This window comes from Orbicella franksi, chromosome 1 (assembly GCF_964199315.1).
Source record: "Orbicella franksi chromosome 1, jaOrbFran1.1, whole genome shotgun sequence".
NCBI lineage: Eukaryota > Metazoa > Cnidaria > Anthozoa > Scleractinia > Merulinidae > Orbicella > Orbicella franksi.
In genome coordinates, this window is record NC_138145.1 from 23,453,272 (window position 1) to 23,475,270 (window position 21,999).

Consider the following 21,999-nt stretch of genomic DNA (forward strand, 5'->3'; position numbering starts at 1 on the left):
TACTACCGCGGACTAGAATCCAGACCGTGCAGACCTTCCCCTTGGATGTGGAATCACCTGCTCCTTGCCTCTTAGTACCCCGAAGAAAGGAGACCACCTGCGGGGGCTGAACGCCATGCCCTTCCAAACCGAAGCTCGGAAATGTAACCACAAGGCTGCAGGGAGACTCCTTAAATTGGGTAGCAAATTCAACGATACCTACTGATATACATGAAATGTAGTTTTTATTAACAGGCTAATCTTGCTTTGGGAAACGTGCTATGGAACAAATGACAGACCTTGCATAAATTACATAGTTTTCTTAAGTCTATTATTTAATCTTTTCAAAACAAAACAAAAATAACGTTCAAGAAAAAAAAAAAAAAAAAACGAAAAATTTCTCAGTCCCCCTGCGGGGGCTGAACGCCATGCCCTTCCGAACCGAAGCTCGAAATTGTAACCAATGGGCTACAAGGGGACTCCTTGAATTGATGAGCAAATTTAACGCTACCTATATGCACATGAACTGTAGTTTTTATTGACAGGCTAATCTTGCTTTGGGAAATGTGCTATGAAAAAAATGCCACACCTTGCATCAGTTATAGATTTTTTTTTAAGTCCATTATTTAATCTTTTCAAAACAAAAGAGAAAAAACGTTCAATTCTCTGAGATCCGTACTTTTAAAAGTCTTTGCCTATCGGATACAAGCTGATAAAAGAGCTCAGTGAATAATAAAGGCATGCATGGCTGGATGGGTATTTTACGGTCAGGCAGGGTGATGTCCTTTCTTAAAAGGTCATTTCACTCCTAACTTTTGTTTAAACGGAGAAAAAATGATTCAACAACGCGTCAGGGTTTAATTTGCGCCAAACTTTTGCCTTTGCATGTACTGTCCCTCTCCCCCAGATTAATGACATGGCCTGAGCCCGCGATCCCTATCGAAAACCCAGTACCTAGTCAGCGAAAAACACGCGACCTCGATAAGCTGTTGACCTCAGCTCACTATATGGTCACGTGATACTGGTCAGCCGATACCTTGCTTTGGCAGCGGTCAATAAATCATAACATGGATGTCCAATATCAAATCTGTACCTATGGTAATGGTGCTACTCTCTTATTTTTCAAGGAATGGGGCTTGGCATATGGACAGTCACGTGACAACCAAAATATTTGAGATCGATGGGTTAACAAATTTTCTGAGGTATGGGGCTCCGCTCACGCGCCTTCGGCGCGGAGGAGCTCCGCTAAAATAGCTGGGTGTTATTAATGTGTCCAACTTCTGCTTGCGGAGTGTCACATATAACGTGCAAAAAGAACATTACACATTGGCTCAGATATGAATTTTATGTCCTGGTAGCAAAACCAAAATCTCACGCGCTCATCGCGCTCACCTTCGCTTCACTCATAGCGATAACCCCCTGGGGCTATCGGGCCGCTGTGCTCACTCGTGAGATATTGTTCTTGCCACTCGAACATAATATTAGCTAATATTAAAACTTGTCAAAAACTGGAACATTGAATAATGCAATTCGAGAGTTCTCATTGGCTCAATAGCCATCGTGGGTTATGAGCCATTACACCATGCTCTACAAATATGTTAAGCGTACGCGTGATTTTTTGGGGCATTTTTATTTTTTATTTTACTCTAGTTTTCTACATTTTGGAGGTGTTTTTAATAAAACAGTTATTCCACGGATATGAGATGATTGTAGCCAACTCGGCGCTACGCGCCTCGTTGGCTATCTACCATTTCATATCCAACGAGCGCTCGTGGAATAATTGTGAAATATCATATCTTCTTGCCACCGTGTAATACCCTCTATAAATGTTTTAAGATTGCCAGTTTCTCTTAATCTGTAGTACGCATTTACTTTGACACAGTCGTATGAGTCATATGAAATTGATCAGAAGAGTATACAAATACTGCAGAATAATTAGGTCATTGAATACCCTCAAGTTGTCTGTTGTAGCGAGAGAAGAACAATAAAAAATATCAGTTTGGGACCACTTGAAATGGAAGCAATTACATAATAACTGAGGTCCGTTATTGTAGGAGTGGCCATCGTACACTTCTTTGTAGTTTCGGCTGGGGATATAACTTCTGTCCGTAATAGCAGGATGCTTTACCCATTTACCGTTTGGTGTACATGTACGAATAACAATTTTTCGAGACAAAACATCAAGAAAGTGTCCGATTTCATGAAGAAAAGACAAATAAAGCGCAAGAACAAAAGAAAACGAAAAAGATGATATAATTCTCTACGAGAATTTAACTTACTCTCATGTTATATCTCCCTTGGCAAAGGATGGGAAGTTTTACAACATCTGCAAGCGTGTATCGACTTCCAGTTCGCTTACTTTGAAGCTAACATTGCACCTTATTAAGTATTTATTTAATTTATTCAGGAATAGATCACAGATGACGTCAAAATGTGATAAGAACAAAGAAGACGCGCACGAGGCGATAATCGAGTGTGTTGTTCTTACCACATTCTGACGTCTTCTGTGATCTATTACTCAACAGACGCAAGGCAACATGGAATCTATGATTTATATAATAAAGAAACAAAAAGGTATGCTAGACTTCAATGCATGCTACCTCGATTCAAACGCAAAACAGGAAAGTGACGGATTTTAAGTTTTTTTTTTTAATTTGAATGAACACGTATATAATCATAATTGTTACTGTACATATTCAGTTTTTCTTGAACTTTTCGCTCGATACACGACCCTACAAGCAAACCTGTCGCTTTAAACAAAATCGTGTTTAATAAATGGATTGTCATTGTTGTTGACGCCTGCCCAGATATGTCTCTGTCCTCCATTATATCATAAGTAAGAAAGGGCCAATAGAAATGCAAAAATGACTTCTTAAATAATTAAGTCTGAATTTTAACACACTGAAGGAAATGAATAGCATGCTGCCATAACACAATATAAAGGTCTGTTAACATTGTTTGTCGGCATTGCACACACAAAAGAGGGCGGATCCCTCTTGATACGCGAAATAAATAAACCTCTTCAAGTAACACTAGCATCTTCTAATTCAAAGATTGGCTGGTAGTTTCTACAGGTTTCATTCAAAGATATGTATCCCAGACTCCCTCGGCAGACCAGGCTCCTTCTAGTAGTTCCCGGATGTAAGACGCTTTGTATCTCTTCTCTTCAAGCTCCTCGAAACACAGGTTCATAATTTCATGCAGCTAAAGAAAAAACCAATTTAAAATGAGTAACTCCTAAAAGGGATGAAACTCCTCTTTGTGTCCGTTTAATACTATAAGATTTGAAATATTTGCTTGCGAATCGGATTTTTATGTTTTCCATGACAATCTAATGTTAAATTATCTTGTTGCGTTCCGGGGTGCCTGACAACATGCGGGCATGCGTCGAGAGGTCATGGGGCTAAATCAAAGGATGTTCCTTCTAGGGGCATGCGTTACTATTGCACAGTCAATTGCTGTCGCGTCATTCAATTCTTTGACTCGCTGGGGAAGAAGTGTTTTTCCCCTCTCAACCCGGCCCTATTTTGTCCTCTCAGCAGAGCTCTGGGTTGTTGTTTTGCAGTTTCGTTTTTGAGTGCCCTCACCTTGACTGGGCCAGAAAAATATTTGATTTTGTTCCTTGTAAATTGATCATGATCTCAAAACATGATTTTATTAGAGCGGCTATGGGCCTTTGTTCAAAGCCATTTAATTCCAACAATGGTTTGTTCTGATATTGCGTTGGGGCCCAGCAAACAAGCCTCAGGATATGTAGCACTGATTTGTGTGTAGATGGGACGAAGGGGAGAAACATAAATGCCATTCGCAACTTGGTTAAAGGTGTTACTGTTTTCAAGACCGGTACAGCTATTCGCCTGGTAGACTTGAATTCTCGCATATGATTAAACAAGTCCATGCTATATCAGTACACCTATATTCAGATAATCGAAGGAACAGGGCTGGTTATGAATTTTCATTAGTCTTTAACAAGTGGTCAGTCTCTCTGGGTTAGAGGTTTTCAAAATAATGCTCTTCCACGAGCAAAATAAGCGTTAAATAGTGATGTTCTTTGTTTTTAGCTGAATGGAACCAAGTCAGTAATGTTTCGAGGATTGTTATAGTGGCAAACAATGTTCAGGTTATCAGGCCAATCAATCAAATGAAATCGGCGTCTTTGATATAGTACTCCGAAGTGCAATACAATAAATATTGTTATGATGTAAACTCCATGTCTGGTCAAATGCACTGACATGCAATCCTTTGTACTTTTCTAAATGATACATACAACCATACATCTACATCTACCTTGGTATATTCACTAGAGCCATGACAATATCCTAATAAGGTAGCAAGCAATTGTCCAAACTGCTGAATATCTTTCCCATTGTCACTCTGTTCATCAGCTACCAAGTTTGTAAATGCACCAGCCTCGTTCAACTTGGACGCTTGAGAAAATCCACCCAAGACAGCTCTTATAGGGGGAAACTATAGCCAGGAATTGAGAATAAAACAATTAAGTGAAATTGTATTGTTTGTTTTAAAAAATGATCGAGAGATCATTCTGGATATTAATTACGTTTCTTAAAAATGCCTGTTTCACAGGAGAATAAAAACACGTTCCAGAAACTGCGTTTATGGGGCGTTGGCTAAACAAAATAAATTATAAACAAAAAAAATTGTTTAAATTTACTCTTAATTTTAAGGGCTTCTCTATAGAAAGCTAAGAATACTTTTTCGCTCTCCGTAAACAAAAGGCACACAAATATATCATTACAAATTAATCGGTGGTAAGTCGTGTTTAACTTACCCTTGGGATTTCTTCGATCAGAATGTTTCTTGTTGTAATTTTGTTATGGAGTATCCCAAGATCCTGTAGTCGTTCTATAGCACTGATGACGTCACAGGCTATGGCACACACTCCATCGAAGTTAAGAACTGTTGCTTTATTGGAAAGGAAATCTTCCAATGTTGAACTCGACACAAAATCATAGCAAATCAGTCTTGAGGAGAAAAACAATAATTAATACGTAATTTTACTGTTGGGCCCAGAACTAATATTAAAAAAAAAGGACACCAGAGGATGAAGAAGTGTGTGGTGACCAGTTTTTTGAAATTAGGGAAAAAAAAGATCAACTGATTAGATGGTAAAGAATTCACTTCAAAATCAAGAAAAAAGATTGTTCTCCCACATTGACTGAAGAGGATATTTTAAGTTGCTACGTTTGTTACCATAGGAACGTTGATAATGGGCCGACTTACAAACTGTTTGAGTAAAACCCATGAATCCTCACGTTTCCATGTTCAATGCTTTGGTCCCGAGCTGTAAAATAAAACCAAAAATAGCAATGAATGTATGAATACACCACAGCAGATTTAGCAAAACATAGCTGCAAGTAAGTTTACAAGGTTATGCATTGCATAACCCCACCCTTCACATTCGAGACAACAACAACTTCATTTGTGCTCATTCACTCAGCTAGAAATTAACAGAACAAAAATAAGTTTAAAATAAATAAAAAAAACATGGCTGCCCGAAATAACCTTAATGGGCTCATAAGACTGGGCAGCCATCCTTACTGATTTAAAGCAATTATTTATTTGGGTCAAATAAGAAGAGAAAATAAGAAAAAGACATGCAAGAGCACACAAAGCACACACACACAAAGACTAATTATACATACAGACTTAGTGAAAAATAGTTGGATGATACCGTGTACTACTGAGAATAGTTGTACTATCGGTAGCCAGTTTTCACGGTCTTCTGGAGAACACAAAGACATTTTGCGGCGAAAAGCATATTGTTCGACGGAAAAATTAACTAGAAAATCGCCAAAAGGCAAGTGAGTGTCTAACGTAATCAAGAATTGATTTTGTCTTCTGTTGGTACTTTCTGTGATTTGTTAAAAAAAATCGCTTCATCTATTCAACCAATCAGATGACAAACCTAAACCAATCACAATTTGACGAAGCACGTTTTCCGCGCTAAGCACAGGTAACGTCTCACTAGTTGATGTTCACACATTTATCTTCCGTGAAAGTACATTGATAGTTGTTTTGTTGAGATTGGAAAGTCGTGTGAAATCACAAACTAGCGCAAGTATTTCGCGCCAAAATCACGCAGTGACAGCATAGGGTAATACAGTGAAACCCCGCTCTACGGACACCCGCTTAATACGGACAGTTTTTTTTGTCCTGAAAACTAAAAAGCTCGTATATTTTCTCTTAAATTAGCCCGCTTAATACGGACACCCAGATAATGCGGACACTTGTAATGTCCACACATGTCCCTTTGGTGTCCGTATTAACGGGGTTCCACTGTATACAGAAATTAAATGAGCGTCTCCACACCTTTGGAGTGCCAGCGATAAGGAAGTAAACAGGTATGTGGTTCTTCCTCACGGGAAAGGCCCTTTACTATTTCCACCTCTCTGATCCAGTCTTCTTTCAGTCCTTTTCCAAAGTATTTCAGTAACACCATGCTCAGAATATTTCCTTCCTCCCACCAAGCTGTAACATAACCCTGAAACATCAATGAGCACAGACGTTATGATAAGCATTCAGGTGGCTGATAACCTAGTAGATAACTTTCCTATACGCGAACTGGAAACAAGGGTAACAGTAGTAACCTAACTGCTTAATTGGAGTTTTCAGTCACACAAATGACATGGCATCCGTGGCTTTGAATTTTGAGAATCTAAGTGGCCCATGTTGCCGCAGCATAAAGCGATTACTCCCAACCGGATGTGACGGTATCAGAGTGCCTTGACCAAGAATACAACGCAATGTCCCTGTTCAATCCAAAGTCAGTGCTAAACATTACGCCACAGCGCCTTCTACCGGCAATTAGCTATAGGCGCTAAAAACACAAAACCACGCACATACGTAACATAACGTACACTCACGCATACACATGTACGCTCGTGAAATTACTAAGACATTCCGCCAACGTCAACAGACCATCGCTATCATTTATTTCCACCGTTTCAAGTCTCGTCTTCTGACAAAATTAAATTCTACAAATCATGTGCTCATTTCTAAGATGTTTTCTATTTACGCACTTACTGTTGAATGCTTTCCTGTGGCGTCGTCTTGTAGAATGTTAACGTCTTCAATCAGCCTCAGTTTTGCATGTTTTTGTTTTCTCTCTCCAACGCGAGGTTCGGCAATTGATGAAAGCGGACTAAAATCACCGACGACGTTCGAAAGCAAAGTGTTGTCGCCAGGTAGTTTCTGCCAATTAAGCTGTCGCTGGTTTGGAACTAAAAATTGATTAAGAAAAGGAAACTGTCTAAGGTCATACATCTCAATAGATTACGTTTTAGCAAGTCAGGAAAGCACCTCCCTCTAAAAATTGAGCTAACATTCTTTACTATTTCTCAAACTAATTAATAATTCATCAGGTTTAAACAACGGAAATCATGACCGTGGCGGTGTTTGGATATCTGATCTTAATTAGCATAGATTTTTACGATTTTATTTCTCCGTTTTCTCCTTAGCTTTAGTTTCGATTGAGAAGATATATCAAACACTCAAGACAGTGTTTGACCACATTTCCAAACACCTCGATGTTTGCCAAAAATACTCCGCTGCGCGTCGTATTTTCAACTCTCTTCTCGGTGTTTGGAAATGTGGTCAAACACGGCCTTTCGTGTTTGATATATTACATAAAAGTTCTTCATGCTTAGACCACCCAAAATGTTAACGTGGGTTGTTTGAGTGTTTGAACGTTTAAACGAACTACAGTAAGTGCAGCTTACGTTCCGTTAAAAAAAAAAGAAAAACACTCTACTCCTGAATATAAGGTGCAATGTTTCATTCTCGGTTTAACTTGATATCTAACTTGTCTGTTTTTCATGTCCTTTCCAGGGATAACACTTAGATTAAGTGTATTAAAACATACAGAACAAGTTCTATCCACCTAACCCACGGCTGTTTAGCGTCTGCATAACCAGACCAACGACATTTTTCCGCTTCCGGACCAAGCTTCGTTTAGTTCTGTCGGTGGAAAACGTGTACAAGATTGGATTGAGGGAAGAGTTCAGTGGAAGAACAAACACTGCTATCCACACATAGGCAATTTTGTCTGGATCGTCAAAATTTCCAGTCAGAGATAAAATGTTGATTATAATTATTGGCATCCAACAGCAAAAGTCTGTCATCACAATGAACACAAGTCGCTTGGCCATGGCGGATTCTTTGTTTAAATTTGTTGATCGCGCGGCGCGAGAAACTCGCTTTACCGTCCAGAACATCGATATGTACGCTATGAGGATGAAGGTGAAAGAAATAAAGTTCAAACCAATGAAAAAGGCGACAGAATATTCCCAGCCAGCCGGTTTTCGAATTCCTCCAGACAGCTGAAGCGGAAGGCAAACGGCAGAGCGGCTGTAGAAACCAAAATGACCGCTTTCATCATAAAAGTAGCTTAAGCCGGTGATTGGAATCACTGATATGACTACGCCAAATACCCATACCCCAATGCACGAGAAAACGGCGGTCTTGTAAGTAAGGCGATTGAACTTGAAAGGAAAGACAATGGATATTAGTCTGTCTAGCGTGATGATTGTTAGAATCAGCACGGATACTTCACTGGAGAGCATCGAAAGAGCTCCAGTAATTTGACAACCAATACCAGATCTCCATTTGATGTCATGCATAAAATATTCCCCTCGCCATCTCAAGTCCATGATCGCAATCGTTAACATATAGACTCCCATTAACATATCAGCGACTGCCAGGTTTGTCAGCAAGAAAGAATTCACCCTGTTCTCTTCCTTATCAATGATCCGCCATATTATGACAAGGAGGTTTCCGAGGAAGGCGAGGATTCCAAGAATCCAAATACAGATCTGAAGCGTGCTGTTCTTCATGAGGTCCTCGCAGCTTGAGAATTCATCGACTGGTGACTCACAGTCAACTCCTTCGATTGATTTCTTGGCATAGCAGCAGAGAATGAAACGGTCAAGTTTCCTGAGCAAAGAAGATAAGTAATTCAATTTACAACTTTATTCTAGTATAAAACTGAAAGAGTTAAATGTCCTGAAAACAACAACAAAAAACAACAACCAGACAAAGACTCCCGCCAGGAAGCCATCGCAGACCTTTGAATCCGGGATCGCAGGCAGTAAGAGCCATCACTCCATCGCAAGAACACACCAAACTTGTACCACTTGATTAAGATTTCAAGCTCAAGCTTGAACTTAAAATTACTAAGCATGAACTGGAATGGAAATGAAAACCACTCACAGATATTGCAGGTTGGTTAGTTCACTAAATGCATCTGAAGGTACTTCAGAGAGTTTATTATTGTCCAGGTACCTGCGTTGAAAAGCAACGAAATGTAAATTTTCTTTAATTTCCAAAGAAGCTTACTTCAAAATGTTACCTTTGACGTTCATCCGGCGTGCTACCAAATTACAGAGAAAAAGTACAGCCTCTTAAGTCCACTTTGAGGTAAACGACTTACGCGAAAATCTACCTATTGAAGTCAGTCAAAACGCGAGTCGAAAACCTCCAATGTGACGTCTGGTAATAGTCACGTGACCCCTATCTGTTCGTCTTTCGCGGAAAACTTGATAATAATATAAGTAAACTTCTCGATGAATTTTCATTTCCCCAGTCATGGAGCAGCCTCAGACATAAGTTGACACATTTACTGGTTGGTTAATCAATCTGCGTATCACGTTACAACAAAATCGCACCGTTTTGGACTACTGAATAATATACCTTTGTACTTACATGTATTCTATTGATTTCAATCCTTGAAAAGTCTCTTTTGTAACTGTTCTCAAATCGTTGCCGCTTAAATTCCTAGCAAACAGTGAAAACAAAAAGAGAAAGTATTTTGTGACCAACTATGGCAAAATTTCTTTCTCAAAAGTTTTTTGAGCAAACGGCGCAGTTTTGTAAAGGTTTGTTTACATGTACTCACAATACTTTTAGTTTTGAAAGATCTCCAAACAGGCCATCTGGTAATGTGGAAAGCGTGTTGTCCTGAAGGTACCTAAGTGAGGTGAAAATAGGTCATAGTAATGACACGCCCAAAGGGGAAAACGCATATAAGGTAATATGATCTGTGGGAGGGAACTGACACTTTTCCGTAACGAAGATGAAAATTTGCGGAAAGCATTGTCTGAGAAAACGTGTACTTGTAATAGATTTATACAAGATATATTGTCGCTTAACTTACTCCCTACTTATTCACTGTCAAATACATTGTATGATTGCTATAGCTTCAGGATATATTCGTTTGAGTTTTCACCTAATTTGATGCCTCTTCATGCCTGTGCTGCTATCACACACTTTACGTAGCAATTGTTTCTCTTTTGTAGAATAAGATTGACGTTGCTCTAAACTAAATTAAATGGTTGGAGAAAAATAGGATGTATTCCTTGTACTCACAAATGTGTCATGTTGCCTTTGTTATCAAAAATACCGTACTCCAACTCTTTCAATTGGTTTGAACGCATGCTTCTAAAAACGAACCACAAAACTTACGTTAAAGTTTATTTCTAGTCGTGAACATCATCAAAATAAGTAATTAAATAGCGATACCACTTGGAATAAAAATTGAATTAACACTTACAAAACTTCTAAATTTGCCAGTCCATCGAACATTCCACTGAATGCTTTATGAAGAAAATTCCTTCCCAAATCACTGACAAGAAAGTAATAAATGTTTTCCATTTAGCGAGATTAGAATTCGCAGCTGCACCCCACCCCTAGCACTAAGACAAAAAGTAAAAACACGAAAATAACCTTTGTTGGCATACATAACATTGTGTTGCATTGCATTTCATTGCATTGCATTACATTGCACTACATGGCATTACATTACATTGATACTCACAGGACGCGTAAATTAGGAAGTCCGGCGAACGCTCCAGCAGGGAGAGAACGAAAGAAGTTTGAATTAAGTCTCCTGAAACAAAAAGGGGAAATTTCATCAAGTGTCAATTTTACGTTATTCACCGAGACCAATAAAGATTATGTAACAAGGACCTAACTTGGTTAGGTCGGGCTCTCTATGTCCTCACAGGAATTCACACCATTTCTATACTTGAGTTCAGTTACTTTTACTGTTGTTTTCAAACGTTTTCATCTTACTTATTTAGTGTCGACCTTAGTTCTTCTCTTCCTCGTTAGCCTCTATAAACATTACATTGTTTCTCCTGCTAAGTTCTCGTTTGGAGATTCATAGAAGAGAAAATTGAGGAATTGGAAAAAAGAGTAGAAAACTAAACTGATAGAGCTATTTATGCTTCAAGACATTTTACAGTTCAATCATGTTATAAATAAACTTTCACTACTTACAGTGTCTTGACAGACGATACATTTTGGAAACAGTCTTCCTCAAGATGAAGGAGAATATTGAAACTCAAGTCGCTAGAGAGGTGGAGGAAGGAAAATACAATCAGTTAATTAACCTTGATAACAACATCTAAAACTAAAAATCAGATTACGTTTTTTTCGAAGCCTTGTTGCATATACATTGGACTATAGAATTCAAGCAAAGGAACAGATCCTTCAACTGAAAAAATCCTGTAAATCGTTTGATAGTTTGAAGGTACGTTACACGTGCGCTCGTTTTCACCTTGTAATTCTGCGTTCAGAAAGTTGACAGAATTTTAAACTAAAATCTTACTCACATATATTCCAGTTTTGTGAGATTCGCAAAGTCCTTCTCTCGTAACCGAGATATCCGGTTTTGTTGGAAAAACCTGGGAACGAAGTCAACCTTACTTAAATTAAATAAAGTATATAAATATTTTGAAAATATAGGCACAGTCATTCTAACAATCATTTATCGCTTGGGTTCCCAGGGATTATGTCAGTTTCAAGACGCAAAACCGAGAGGTTAAAAATGTTATCCCTAGCGTTGAACATATCGATCAACCAACTCAATTTTCGTCAGAGAAAAGGAGATTTCTCTTTTAAATTACTTGATCAAATGTATGAAAGCTCACACTAACCCATGATTAGCTTTGTCATTTTACCGGTTGTGCGTTTTAAACTGAATACACCAATACATTATTCTTTTTTCTTTTTTTCACGTTAAATATTAAACTGAGATCGCGCTAGGAGCGGGCAGGGAGAAACACAAACAAAGCTAGAAGCAGCAGGTTTCTAGTCTCTATTTCTACATAATTTCTCGTGACATACACTGCTCCAGTGTTGAAGGGAAGCTTGCGTGGCACAGTTAGTAAGTCTTCCCCCGTCACCAGAATCTCCTTGTTTGAATCTTTACCGAACTCCTCACATTTGCAGCTTGATGGACAACCTAGAAGATAACCTTCCTTGTTTAACAAGTCACACTCATGTGTAAATTTGCTCCGATACTTTTAGTCACATTACATATTGTTGAAAAAGAGAAACTACGCGCTATTAGAATTTCAGTCGAAGTGTACTATAAATATGCTAAAACTGTAATGATATTTGTATTGAGAAATTAAGGTGGTGTTGCTGTTGTTGTTTAGCCGACCATTTTAGACAAAAAAGAACAAAATAGGTATTAAGACTAACAAGGAAGGCTTAGACGTTACAGATCCCTTCATCTAACCCCAAACACCCAGTGCAATAAGTGTCCATTATTAAAGTGCACCTAACCCCAAAAATTTTTTTCGCTAAAACGAATCCACTTGTTATTTGAAGCATTTGGGCGAAAAAATTTTTGAATTTGGTTGAATCCTCGATTTGCTATGCCCTTTCAAAGTCGCGCTTGAAGTGTTGCACGACCGAGTTTCAGGGAGTCTGGGGCGGCGGTTGCTGATGACGTCTACTCGGGAACCAAACACAATGGCGCCTCAGTCAATTCTCTGTATTTGCTCGAGAAAATGGAAACAAAACTAATCGTTCCAATATATTTTGGGACTAAAACATCCAAGTTTTGTTTCAGAATCATTTGTTTTTCGTCACTGGAGTCAGAGTTAGGTTTCGATTCGGAAGACACCGAAATAAACTTCGATCGAGCACGTTCGGCAACTGTGAACTCACTGCTTAGGGCTTTGAGAACAATTTGCAATATTTCAAGCGACGACGGGGACGACTTCTTCGTGGACGAGCTGCTTGTATATTAGGAATGGAAAGCTAGATACGAAGGAGCAGGCAAGCGAAAAGCAGGAAAGAAAACTCAAGGACTGCTTTGGATGGTAATTTCGTCACCTAAACACAAGACTCCCACGCGTGTTTATAACCTGTTTACATTTGTCCGTAGCGAGAATGTATTTTGTCAAGGTATGGTGGTTCTATTAAATCCAGTTTGTGTTTTACTTTCTGGAATGCTTCATGTTGATAAGAGCGACGTAAGTGTTGCAGTTTTCGAGACTTGATGATCTCCAAAACACTGGCTTCGATGATTGAAAATAATAGAATTGTTTGGACCTGTATTTTTGAAGCTACGAGAAGCAAGGCGGAAGGAAACATCTCATACAATTACTGATTTCACATTGCCACACGTTTTAAGTCGTAACTCCAAATAACCAGTGTAAATTTTTTTCAAAGTTTGCAGTGAAATTCGTCGGATAAGCGAAAAGGATGTGTTCCCTAAGCGGTCCGCAGATAATGTTACACGGTCATATTTTCGACAATGATGTATTGAATGTTTGTCGCACTACTGATCTCCAAACCTTCGAAAAACTCTGTGAGTGTAACAATTTTGTTATCATGTAATTCTAAAAGATTAATCTTCGACTTTAATCTAAATCGAAAGAGAAATAAGTGCTGGTTGGCGGTGTACAGTTGCGACCTATTTACACATCAGTATATTTGGTCGTAACGCCTCTTGATTGATCACACAACTTTGCCGGCTATGTTATAAATATTGCGGGACTGGAAGATATAGGTTGTCGGTAGTATTTCGACAAATTGCTGGTTGGCTTTGAGCAGAAAATTTTGAAAATAGCGTTTGAAAGTCTGCGGAACAAATTCCAGTGAGAGTTCTTCAATGGTTCTCACAGACTCAGTTCGCTTGTTTCGGTTCGCCAAAATCAACCATCGTTATGTCTTTATTGTACTATTGACCGATCATCGCTAGTAAATTGTACAGTATATCTTTTTTTAGATCTGGGATATTGTTGTAACAGCCGATAGCACTTCTGATAGGCATTTCTGCGCACTTTTCGAATGTGTATTGCACCATCCTGAAGGAAATGAGAGGACGTGAGATATTCGATCTTCCTGGGTAGACGTCACAACAGCCGCTGGACCCATTCTCCTCAAACTCGGTCGTGAAACAAAATGGTGGTGTTTTAGGGCTATTTTCGAGATTTCGTCGGGGCACAGAAAATCGAGGATTTAACCGAATCGAAAAATTTTTTCGCAGAAGTATTTCAAATAACATGTAGATTCGTTTTAGCGAAAAAAAATTTTGGGGTTAGGTGCACTTTAATAGCTAAGTACGTAAGTGCAATGTAGCTCCTTTAAGTATATATTGACAAAACATGCCAGTACAAGTAGAAATTGATTACCTTCCTGCCGTGAACATGACGACTCTGTATTGTCATCACCTGACCAAATAAGATAAAATTAACAAACGGAATGCGGTTTAGCGTGGTTTAGCGTGGTTTAGCGTGGCATGTTGTGGACTCACGATGCGCAGCCGAGTGAGTCCACACCATTTTGACCACTTTGATGACGCGTATCGTTGTCAATAAGAGTACAGACCACGTTAAACCACAGTTTGATTTGTTTTTTATCACAATATCAACGTCAAAGAAAATTTTCTTTTAGAGCGCAAGCTGAAAAAGGCATTGCGTGACACATTAACGCGAGCTGCGTTGTCTGGACTCTTATCGACAACGGCAAATTAACCAGTCAGATTGCGAGATTAGTAGCAATTGTGGTAAAACATGTTATAGATCAGCAGTTATACAGATCCTTTGATGTAAAGGCATCGAAAGATGGGCCGGCATGTAGATTAGGTCACATTAGCATGCCATTCCCTCGCCATTCCAGAGTTGAGGTTGTCTCTGCCTCACTTTAAAGAAAGAACTTTGGTACAAAACCCTAGATATTTTCTTTTCATTAAAACTACATCTATCTCACTTTGCTCCACGCCTTAAATTCAAACAAAGTCGAAAGGAAACTCAGATGAAGCCAATTATGAGTTAAATTAAATGTAAGAAGTAGTTGAATCCTTGCGGACGTCTTCGTGTTACATTGAAGTGTTGTAGTGTTACTTCTGAACAACTCTTTGCACATCATTCCTATCCTCTCTCTCAAAACCCTTTGGGATTCTTTGTTATACTCTGTTTTTCATTCTTTGGCCCAGAAGGGGAGGGGGTTCGGGGTGCGAGGGGTACACTGTAGGTATTGCTGATTATTGCTGATTATGCCAATTCTAAGTATTTGGTGTCCACTCCAAATCTGTTTCCTTAGCCATCGTGATTACCACACAATAACGTTTGCATTAATACCACCTTCTCAAAAAGCAACACATACCTGCGACAGAATGATAAAAAGCTTTGAATCTCGCTTTAGGGAAATTTTCACGACAAAGAAGGACAATCGTGAAATGATTTGACGACGAGACTAAGATAGGAGGATACATATAGCCACAGAATCTGCCTTTTATGGGTGCTGTCTTGTCGCGTCCATCAAAAATCTCAAGAAAACACTTCTCACACATGGGATCATCTTTGAGTCGGAATTCTTGCAATTCCAGGTTAATGACGTAACCAGATGGGACGGTGATGTACCACGTGCAGAACATGTGATCAGGATAATATCCAGGAAATGATGGAGAGGAGAAATATCCTGACATGTTGAATAACTTCTCACTGCAAGCTGGAAATGAAAGCAAAGAAACTTAGTCATGCATGTGGTTAACGCAGCAAACCTTTACATCCAAATTGGTTTCCATATATATTCGTTACAGTAATAGCTAAGAGAAGTTTGTTTACACATCGTGGCTATCTCCCTTGTGATCAATTCTTTAATTCTTGTCACTGGTATACCAGATACTGGCTGACATCAGGCAATTACTTTGAGTTTGGTTTTGATTTTAGTACGGTTTGAGATTGGTTGAGTAGTCTAATTGGTAGGTAAATGGTTTGGATTTGGTTTTACTCAATTGAAGAACGCTCTATCTAGTTGTTAATATTGATTATGTTTGCTTCTGTATATCTTGTTTTCAATTAGCTAGAGAACAGCACATGAAAATGACGACACGTAGGAAGAGCAGTCTAATTTCATCATTTAAAATGATGAGAACTAGCACGGATTTCTGTGGCCTTCTCATTGTCTAAGGCCTTTGGTTGGCTGTTAAAACTGTTACAAAATCACCTTGTTTGGCCGACAGCGGCTGGTGAGTGCAATGCGTCCCTTCGGCAATGTACAATCCAGTCAATGCTATTAAATCTTCCCTCTTCTCCGTCTCACCTTTTATCAATACCTATTGCGGAAATCAAACGCCTTTGAAACCATCGCAATATAAAAGATTCCACCTGCAGTGACTAACTCTAGTGTATTCTTTGCTACCCAGAAATTTTGCAGTGTTTGAAAGCCAAAACCTCCTTTAATGTTACACTCCAAAAAGGTAACAATTTCACTAAGTTTCACAAGCCCCCTTAATGTTTGGAGTCGGTTGTATGTAACATGATGCCTTTTCTACGCAAAGTCGTTTGCTATTGAGGTATTAAAATCTTAAGACCTCAATTGCGAAGAGCTTTAAGTTCGTGAGGACTTTTAACGTTTCTTTTAATTTCTGAACAAGGTGGACTGACAGACTATGTTGAAGAGGTTTCAGGTATCCCCATGGGAGCGTACTCTGTACCTGGATGGACCATGTATTAGGGAAGTGGTATGGAGTAAACATACTATTCACAAATAAATGATTACTTGAAAATCCGAAACGGCACTCAATGGAACTTGTCCGTAACTCCAGTCTTGAGCGTGGTTGGTTCTTGAAATCCAGATGGGTATTTCTCTATAGCTCTTTGTTGTCTGGTAAATTGTCATTGTTTTCTTTCCAGACCCCCTCAACATGTAACGAAACTTTAAGCATTTACTGTGCCAGTCATGTGATCTGTCATATGGTGGGCTCAGAAGAACGGCAGATTGGACAGAACTGACAGTGTTGGTGTCTACCACGAGCCGATCGGCTTGAACATGTAAGCAAATTAAGAAATACATAAGTAAGAAATAATCGAGTGACCATGGCTTGAAAAAAGTGCTATCCGGTCGTCCGGGACAAGTAAATTCTCCTTCTGGGCAAGTACCTTTTCATTCTTACTTGCCCAGATAATGTAATTCGAGAGTTTTCTTTAGCTTAGCCATCAAGGGTAATGAGCCATTATACCATGCTCTACAAGTATGGTAAGCGTACGCGTGACTTTTTTGGGCAGATATAATATTAATCTATGTTTACACTGTTTTTGCTGGCCCGGGAACAAAATAGGCGGGTGCTGCAATCCACCATTGCCTGGCCGCCAACTCACCCAACGAGAACGTTTGTAGAAACGGTTCTCATCTAATTGCGTCTATTTACATCTTCCATGGCCACATTAAGTAGATCCTGACACTGTTTACTTCAGTTTAGTTGGAAAGTTTAGAAGTATCGTTTTGTGTATAATGCAATTCGTATGCCATGCAGTTCGGCATGTAAGGCTACCAACTTGCAAGAGAGTAGACAGATTTGTCTCCTTGGTCATCAGATGCAGTAAAACATCACTTTATAAACTAATTCCACTATTCAGAACATTTTCGCTATTTAAAAGAACAGACCCCTGTTAAAAGTCTTAAACATGTCTCATCAGTTCGTGAGGTTTAAAACTTTACCTTTTCTATCGTTACAAGTTCTAAACCATTTCACGGCCACTTCTTTTTTCAACCCTCTTCTTACAGTTTTCCAGGCCCTCACGTCACCTGCTTCATCTCCACATCCATGTGACATGCGCAGTATCTCCTCCGCTGAAACCGCATAACTCCACACATTGAATCCACTCAGTTTGCCAAGGACATCTGAGATATTTTTGTTTCCACCTTTAAAACCAATCGTCATGGTCCCTCCTCCTGAAGAGACAAATTAGAGAATAAAAAAGGTTAGACACTACTCAGTAACGTGTCTGTTAAACATAGAATCAAATTATGCCCTACTCTGTAAGACACCTATTAGACATAAAAACAGACAGTGCGATACTCAGCAAGGTGACTATTAAGTATGCACTACTCTCTAACGAAGAAAAAGGACAGAAAGGCAGAGTAAGCCACTCTGTAAGGTGACTATTACAATACCAAATCAAACCGCGCACTTCTTAGTAATGTACTAATCAGACATGAAAAGAGTGGGAACAGAGGTAACGTCTGCTCGTAAACACCACGACTCCGTGACGCCATAAAAACAACGACTTCGCTTCGCAGTAAGGTGGCTATTAAACAGTGAACTAGTAATCGTGGCATTATGTACTGCTAAGGAGTTTGCCCTTAGACCCTAAAATAAAAAAGCAAGCCTCCATATGGAATAAAAAATCCATTGTAGACTATTTTAGGTTTCTTTATTTAAATTAATCAAATGTCCCTACTATAAAGTAAAGTAAAGTGTTCTAATTTTACTTGGTCTTGCTGTTACCTTCTATCCCCCAAAATTCTGAACTTGACCAGAATCCACCTGACTGATACTTTCTTTCACCATCTTTGAATATCGCCAGCGATCCCCTGTCAGCTAACCAGGATAAGCACACGTGGTGCCACGTGTCGTCTGCCACACCTAATGTTACCTCGCTGCAGATGAAAGTAAATGTTGTTCGTGTGAGCGAGTTTAGTTTATGGCAGCAATAGCACTAACGACAGACATTGCTTATTGAATTCTGAAGTTGGCAGTTGAAAAATCATTATTATACATGCATGACACAACATTTAATATCCTATTATTATTATTATTATTATTATTATTATTATTATCCGGTTATTATGCTAATATTTCAGTTCCAATTAAAATGACATACACATTTGGGTGAATCAAATGAAGAATATATCATGGCTTAATGTCGAAAGCTTATTTTGAGATCATTGCCTTTCCCTGTACTCTTCTCTCCTCTCCATTGTCATCTGTGAGGCAGTAAGGGATGGACCATTATATTTCGAGAGGGCGGGGGGTGGGCAATTTCCAAAAAAAATCCTGCACAGCAAAAATCCTTCAAGGAGTCCATGGGGACAAAAATCGAGCAAGTGCTTTTTACTACCAGGTCCTGTGTTTGACTTAAAAAAGAAAATCTTGCACCAGCTATTGCCAGCTAAAAATTTCATGCACAACCTTAAAGGTCAAGTAATAGCATATTGCCCAACCCAAACTCGAAAAATAATGGTCCGTCCCTAACGACAAATTATCCACAAAAACAGCTGCGATAATTGTTGAAGTCATTGTAAAAAACGGGGAAATACTATCTACCTTCTTTTGTTGGCCAATTGAATTGTAACAGTGTGGTTTAGACAATAGACTCCCAGCACCAATGATTCATTCTGTTTTTTGGTGACTTTGTATTCAATGAAGAAGCCGCTGTGATGTGTTTTCAACCAGAAACAGAGAGTGAAACCCACTTCAAGATGCCCGATATCAGAGAATGACAGGAAGCCAAAATCAACGCCAGGAAGGTCAATCTCGTAGATTCCTACAACAAACAAAGAAGCGAATTATATGGCAAACACAAAATGCAAATAGATGTGTACAAATCCTTTCCAGCGACTGTTTTTTGTTGTTTTGTTTTTTTGCCAGGCCTTTTTAAGTTTCATCACTATGACTCATACTCGGCAAACAAATTTTCAAGATATCCTTAGAAGGGAAGTATAAGTCAAGGAAAAGTATGCGTCAGGCCAGTGGCCCATAGAGCCGGAGCATGTCCCAGTTTCTGAAGTATAACGCGACTAAGAGTTTTTCTACACCCCATCCCCCAACCCCCTGGATGGGAAGCTAGTCCATCACAGGGTTGCCTCCCAGCATCAAATTTCCCGTTGCCTTTTCATACAGGTGGGTGGAGAGAGGTACTGTGAGAGTAAAGTGTCTTGCAAGAACACAGTAGTATGACCCTGGCAAGGGCTACTTGATCCGAACCCCCGCGTGCTAACCACTAGACCACCGGGCCACTCGCTACAGAGAGGAAGTATAGCTAACATAAATTTCCGTCGGGTTTATCGGTATCAAAAAATAAAACGAGTAGGATTTTTGAACTCGAAAATAAATGTGAAGCTGTGAAAAGCGTGAAAAGCTTTCAGTTAAATTGTTTTAAAGTTTTTTGAGAGCCACTCGATTTAAAGAAGTACAAATATAAAAAACAGCATAGAATTTAAAATGTTCATTTTTAGATTGAATGAGTTACTTATCTCAAAACAGCATCCAGGTGATACTTCTCTCCCCCCCTCGCCCCCCCCCCCCCTCATTTCTTTTTTTAATATATAATTTGCTTCTTGCAAATTGTCTCGTCGTTCAGTTTGATTCTCATTCTGTGTTGTTATTATTCTCTCGAAAAAAGAAATGACGGTCAGCAAAATTCACACAATTACAATTTAATGCCTCAACATTCAGATCCTACATTCAAGAAGCCTTTACACGTTTACCCAAATTAGATATAATTACTACCGTTACTTAGACTGTTTTGCCATATGTGGATTTTACTAATGGGTGTTTCTTCTCTACTTCTAATCAACACTGCTTTTCGATTTCTCTGTGATCGAAAACGATTTTCAATGGACTGAAACTAAAACTTTTAAGACGTTCTGGGCTATATATAGTTCCAAAAATGGTAGGGAATGAATCTCCTACAAAGCTCTTTCTTCATTTTCCTCTCGTCGCTGCGTTCGTACTGTAGAATCAGGCTCATTGTTAAATGTCCCATTTTCTCGTTGTTGATCTTCTTGTCGGCTAGCACTCTCTTGTCTTTGTTCAGCAGTAGCCATGACTCCAATTTGTCTTTGCCCAAAGACTTTTCTTTCAAGGTCCTCAGCTTGGGCAATGGTTTTTCGAGACAACAACTGAATGAAAGCGACGCGAAAGTATCTTATTCTAACAACGTAAATCAAGGGATTGATTAACGAATTCAGTATCGGCATTAAAGACAAAAGATGAACAACAACATGTCCGATTTTAGCAGGAATACTGTCCTTAGCTAAGCGAAAAATGGCGAAACAAATATTTGCTGGGATATAGCACAGAAAAACTGCGAGAAGGACGATGATTGTCAAGTAAAACGCTTTGTTGTTCTTGAGCAACTTTGCTTTCGCTTCCAAGGAAACTTGGTTAGCAGCAATTCGTTTCTCGTTGCGACGGACTTCCTGGTAAACAGCTCCATTGAAGTAGATCATTGCGACAAGGATAACCAGTGGCACGGTTAAAAGAACTGTTAGCTTCGCCACGGAACGTTTCTCTGTCGTTAACATGTCTTCCAAAGGAAGGAAGATGGTTGTGACCCACACCAGACTAGAGGCTATTATGATACGAATTTCGGTAATCAGGTTGTCGTATTGCATGGAATGTTTAATCGCGATGTAGCGTTCTGCATTGATCAAAAGCAAATGATGAAACGATGCCACACAACATTTTACAGTAACACGTTGGGATACCTTGAATGCAGTGCAAAACATGTTAGCTTCACCTTTCACAAGTAAACTTGCGCTGGCGATAAGCAAGGGTTGAACGACTAGTCCCACCACGAGGTCAGTTGTAGCTAAACAGGCGAGAGCTATATTAGATTTGCTGCGAAGATGTCGTTTCGCTTTCACTGTTACAATCACCAGGATGTTCAGTAAAATGATGAAAGGACAGGTGAGAGCGTTGACGGCGATTATGAAGATAAATACAGCATGAAGATCGAGAGAAATCTTTGCGGGATTCAAAGGAAAAAATTTGAAACCACAAGAAAGTAATGGGGTGTTGCTTGTGGTGTGATTCATCTCGAGTCGCCTAATAACTGATGGATTCTCAGTCCAGACCTTGTGATTTTAAGATTTTCTCAAGTTTTGCACTCTGCCAATCGTGATTTCATTGGCGCTTTTTGTATGACTACATCATCAAGGTAGTTTCGTGTTCTCTTGACTAGCATAATACTTTGA

At 39.2% G+C, this 21,999-nt stretch overlaps 3 protein-coding genes across 3 annotated transcripts in view; all 3 read right to left on the reverse strand.

Annotated features, from left to right (window-relative positions):
• Nucleotides 1-2,838: 2,838 nt before the first annotated feature.
• The window catches only part of LOC145488923 (uncharacterized), a 64,464-nt gene continuing 45,303 nt past the window's right edge, over nucleotides 2,839-21,999 (reverse strand). Inside the window, exons 45-62 of the mRNA XM_081467815.1 lie at nucleotides 19,346-19,565; nucleotides 18,527-18,678; nucleotides 17,737-17,970; nucleotides 12,124-12,241; nucleotides 11,610-11,681; nucleotides 11,275-11,346; nucleotides 10,811-10,882; nucleotides 10,363-10,434; nucleotides 9,893-9,964; nucleotides 9,700-9,771; nucleotides 9,208-9,279; nucleotides 7,885-8,931; nucleotides 7,024-7,249; nucleotides 6,310-6,481; nucleotides 5,221-5,281; nucleotides 4,769-4,961; nucleotides 4,267-4,446; nucleotides 2,839-3,183 (exon numbers count right to left, since the gene is read on the reverse strand). Of these exons, the coding sequence (XP_081323941.1) occupies nucleotides 3,061-3,183; nucleotides 4,267-4,446; nucleotides 4,769-4,961; nucleotides 5,221-5,281; nucleotides 6,310-6,481; nucleotides 7,024-7,249; nucleotides 7,885-8,931; nucleotides 9,208-9,279; nucleotides 9,700-9,771; nucleotides 9,893-9,964; nucleotides 10,363-10,434; nucleotides 10,811-10,882; nucleotides 11,275-11,346; nucleotides 11,610-11,681; nucleotides 12,124-12,241; nucleotides 17,737-17,970; nucleotides 18,527-18,678; nucleotides 19,346-19,565 (3,230 nt within the window). The 3' untranslated portion in view covers nucleotides 2,839-3,060. The remainder of the gene's footprint in view (nucleotides 3,184-4,266; nucleotides 4,447-4,768; nucleotides 4,962-5,220; nucleotides 5,282-6,309; nucleotides 6,482-7,023; nucleotides 7,250-7,884; nucleotides 8,932-9,207; nucleotides 9,280-9,699; nucleotides 9,772-9,892; nucleotides 9,965-10,362; nucleotides 10,435-10,810; nucleotides 10,883-11,274; nucleotides 11,347-11,609; nucleotides 11,682-12,123; nucleotides 12,242-17,736; nucleotides 17,971-18,526; nucleotides 18,679-19,345; nucleotides 19,566-21,999) is intronic.
• On the reverse strand, nucleotides 13,532-17,590 carry LOC145478801 (bone morphogenetic protein 1 homolog). Its single transcript, XM_081456977.1, has 4 exons — nucleotides 16,798-17,590; nucleotides 16,243-16,351; nucleotides 15,400-15,744; nucleotides 13,532-14,465 (listed from the first exon to the last, which is right to left on the reverse strand). The coding sequence occupies exons 1-4, from the start codon at nucleotides 17,089-17,091 to the stop codon at nucleotides 14,344-14,346; spliced, it is 870 nt and encodes a 289-aa protein (XP_081313103.1). The 5' UTR covers nucleotides 17,092-17,590; the 3' UTR covers nucleotides 13,532-14,343.
• Nucleotides 20,542-21,924, reverse strand: LOC145478655 (histamine H2 receptor-like). The gene has a single exon (XM_081456755.1). It carries the CDS (start codon nucleotides 21,838-21,840, stop codon nucleotides 20,710-20,712), a length of 1,131 nt encoding a protein of 376 aa, XP_081312881.1. The 5' UTR covers nucleotides 21,841-21,924; the 3' UTR covers nucleotides 20,542-20,709.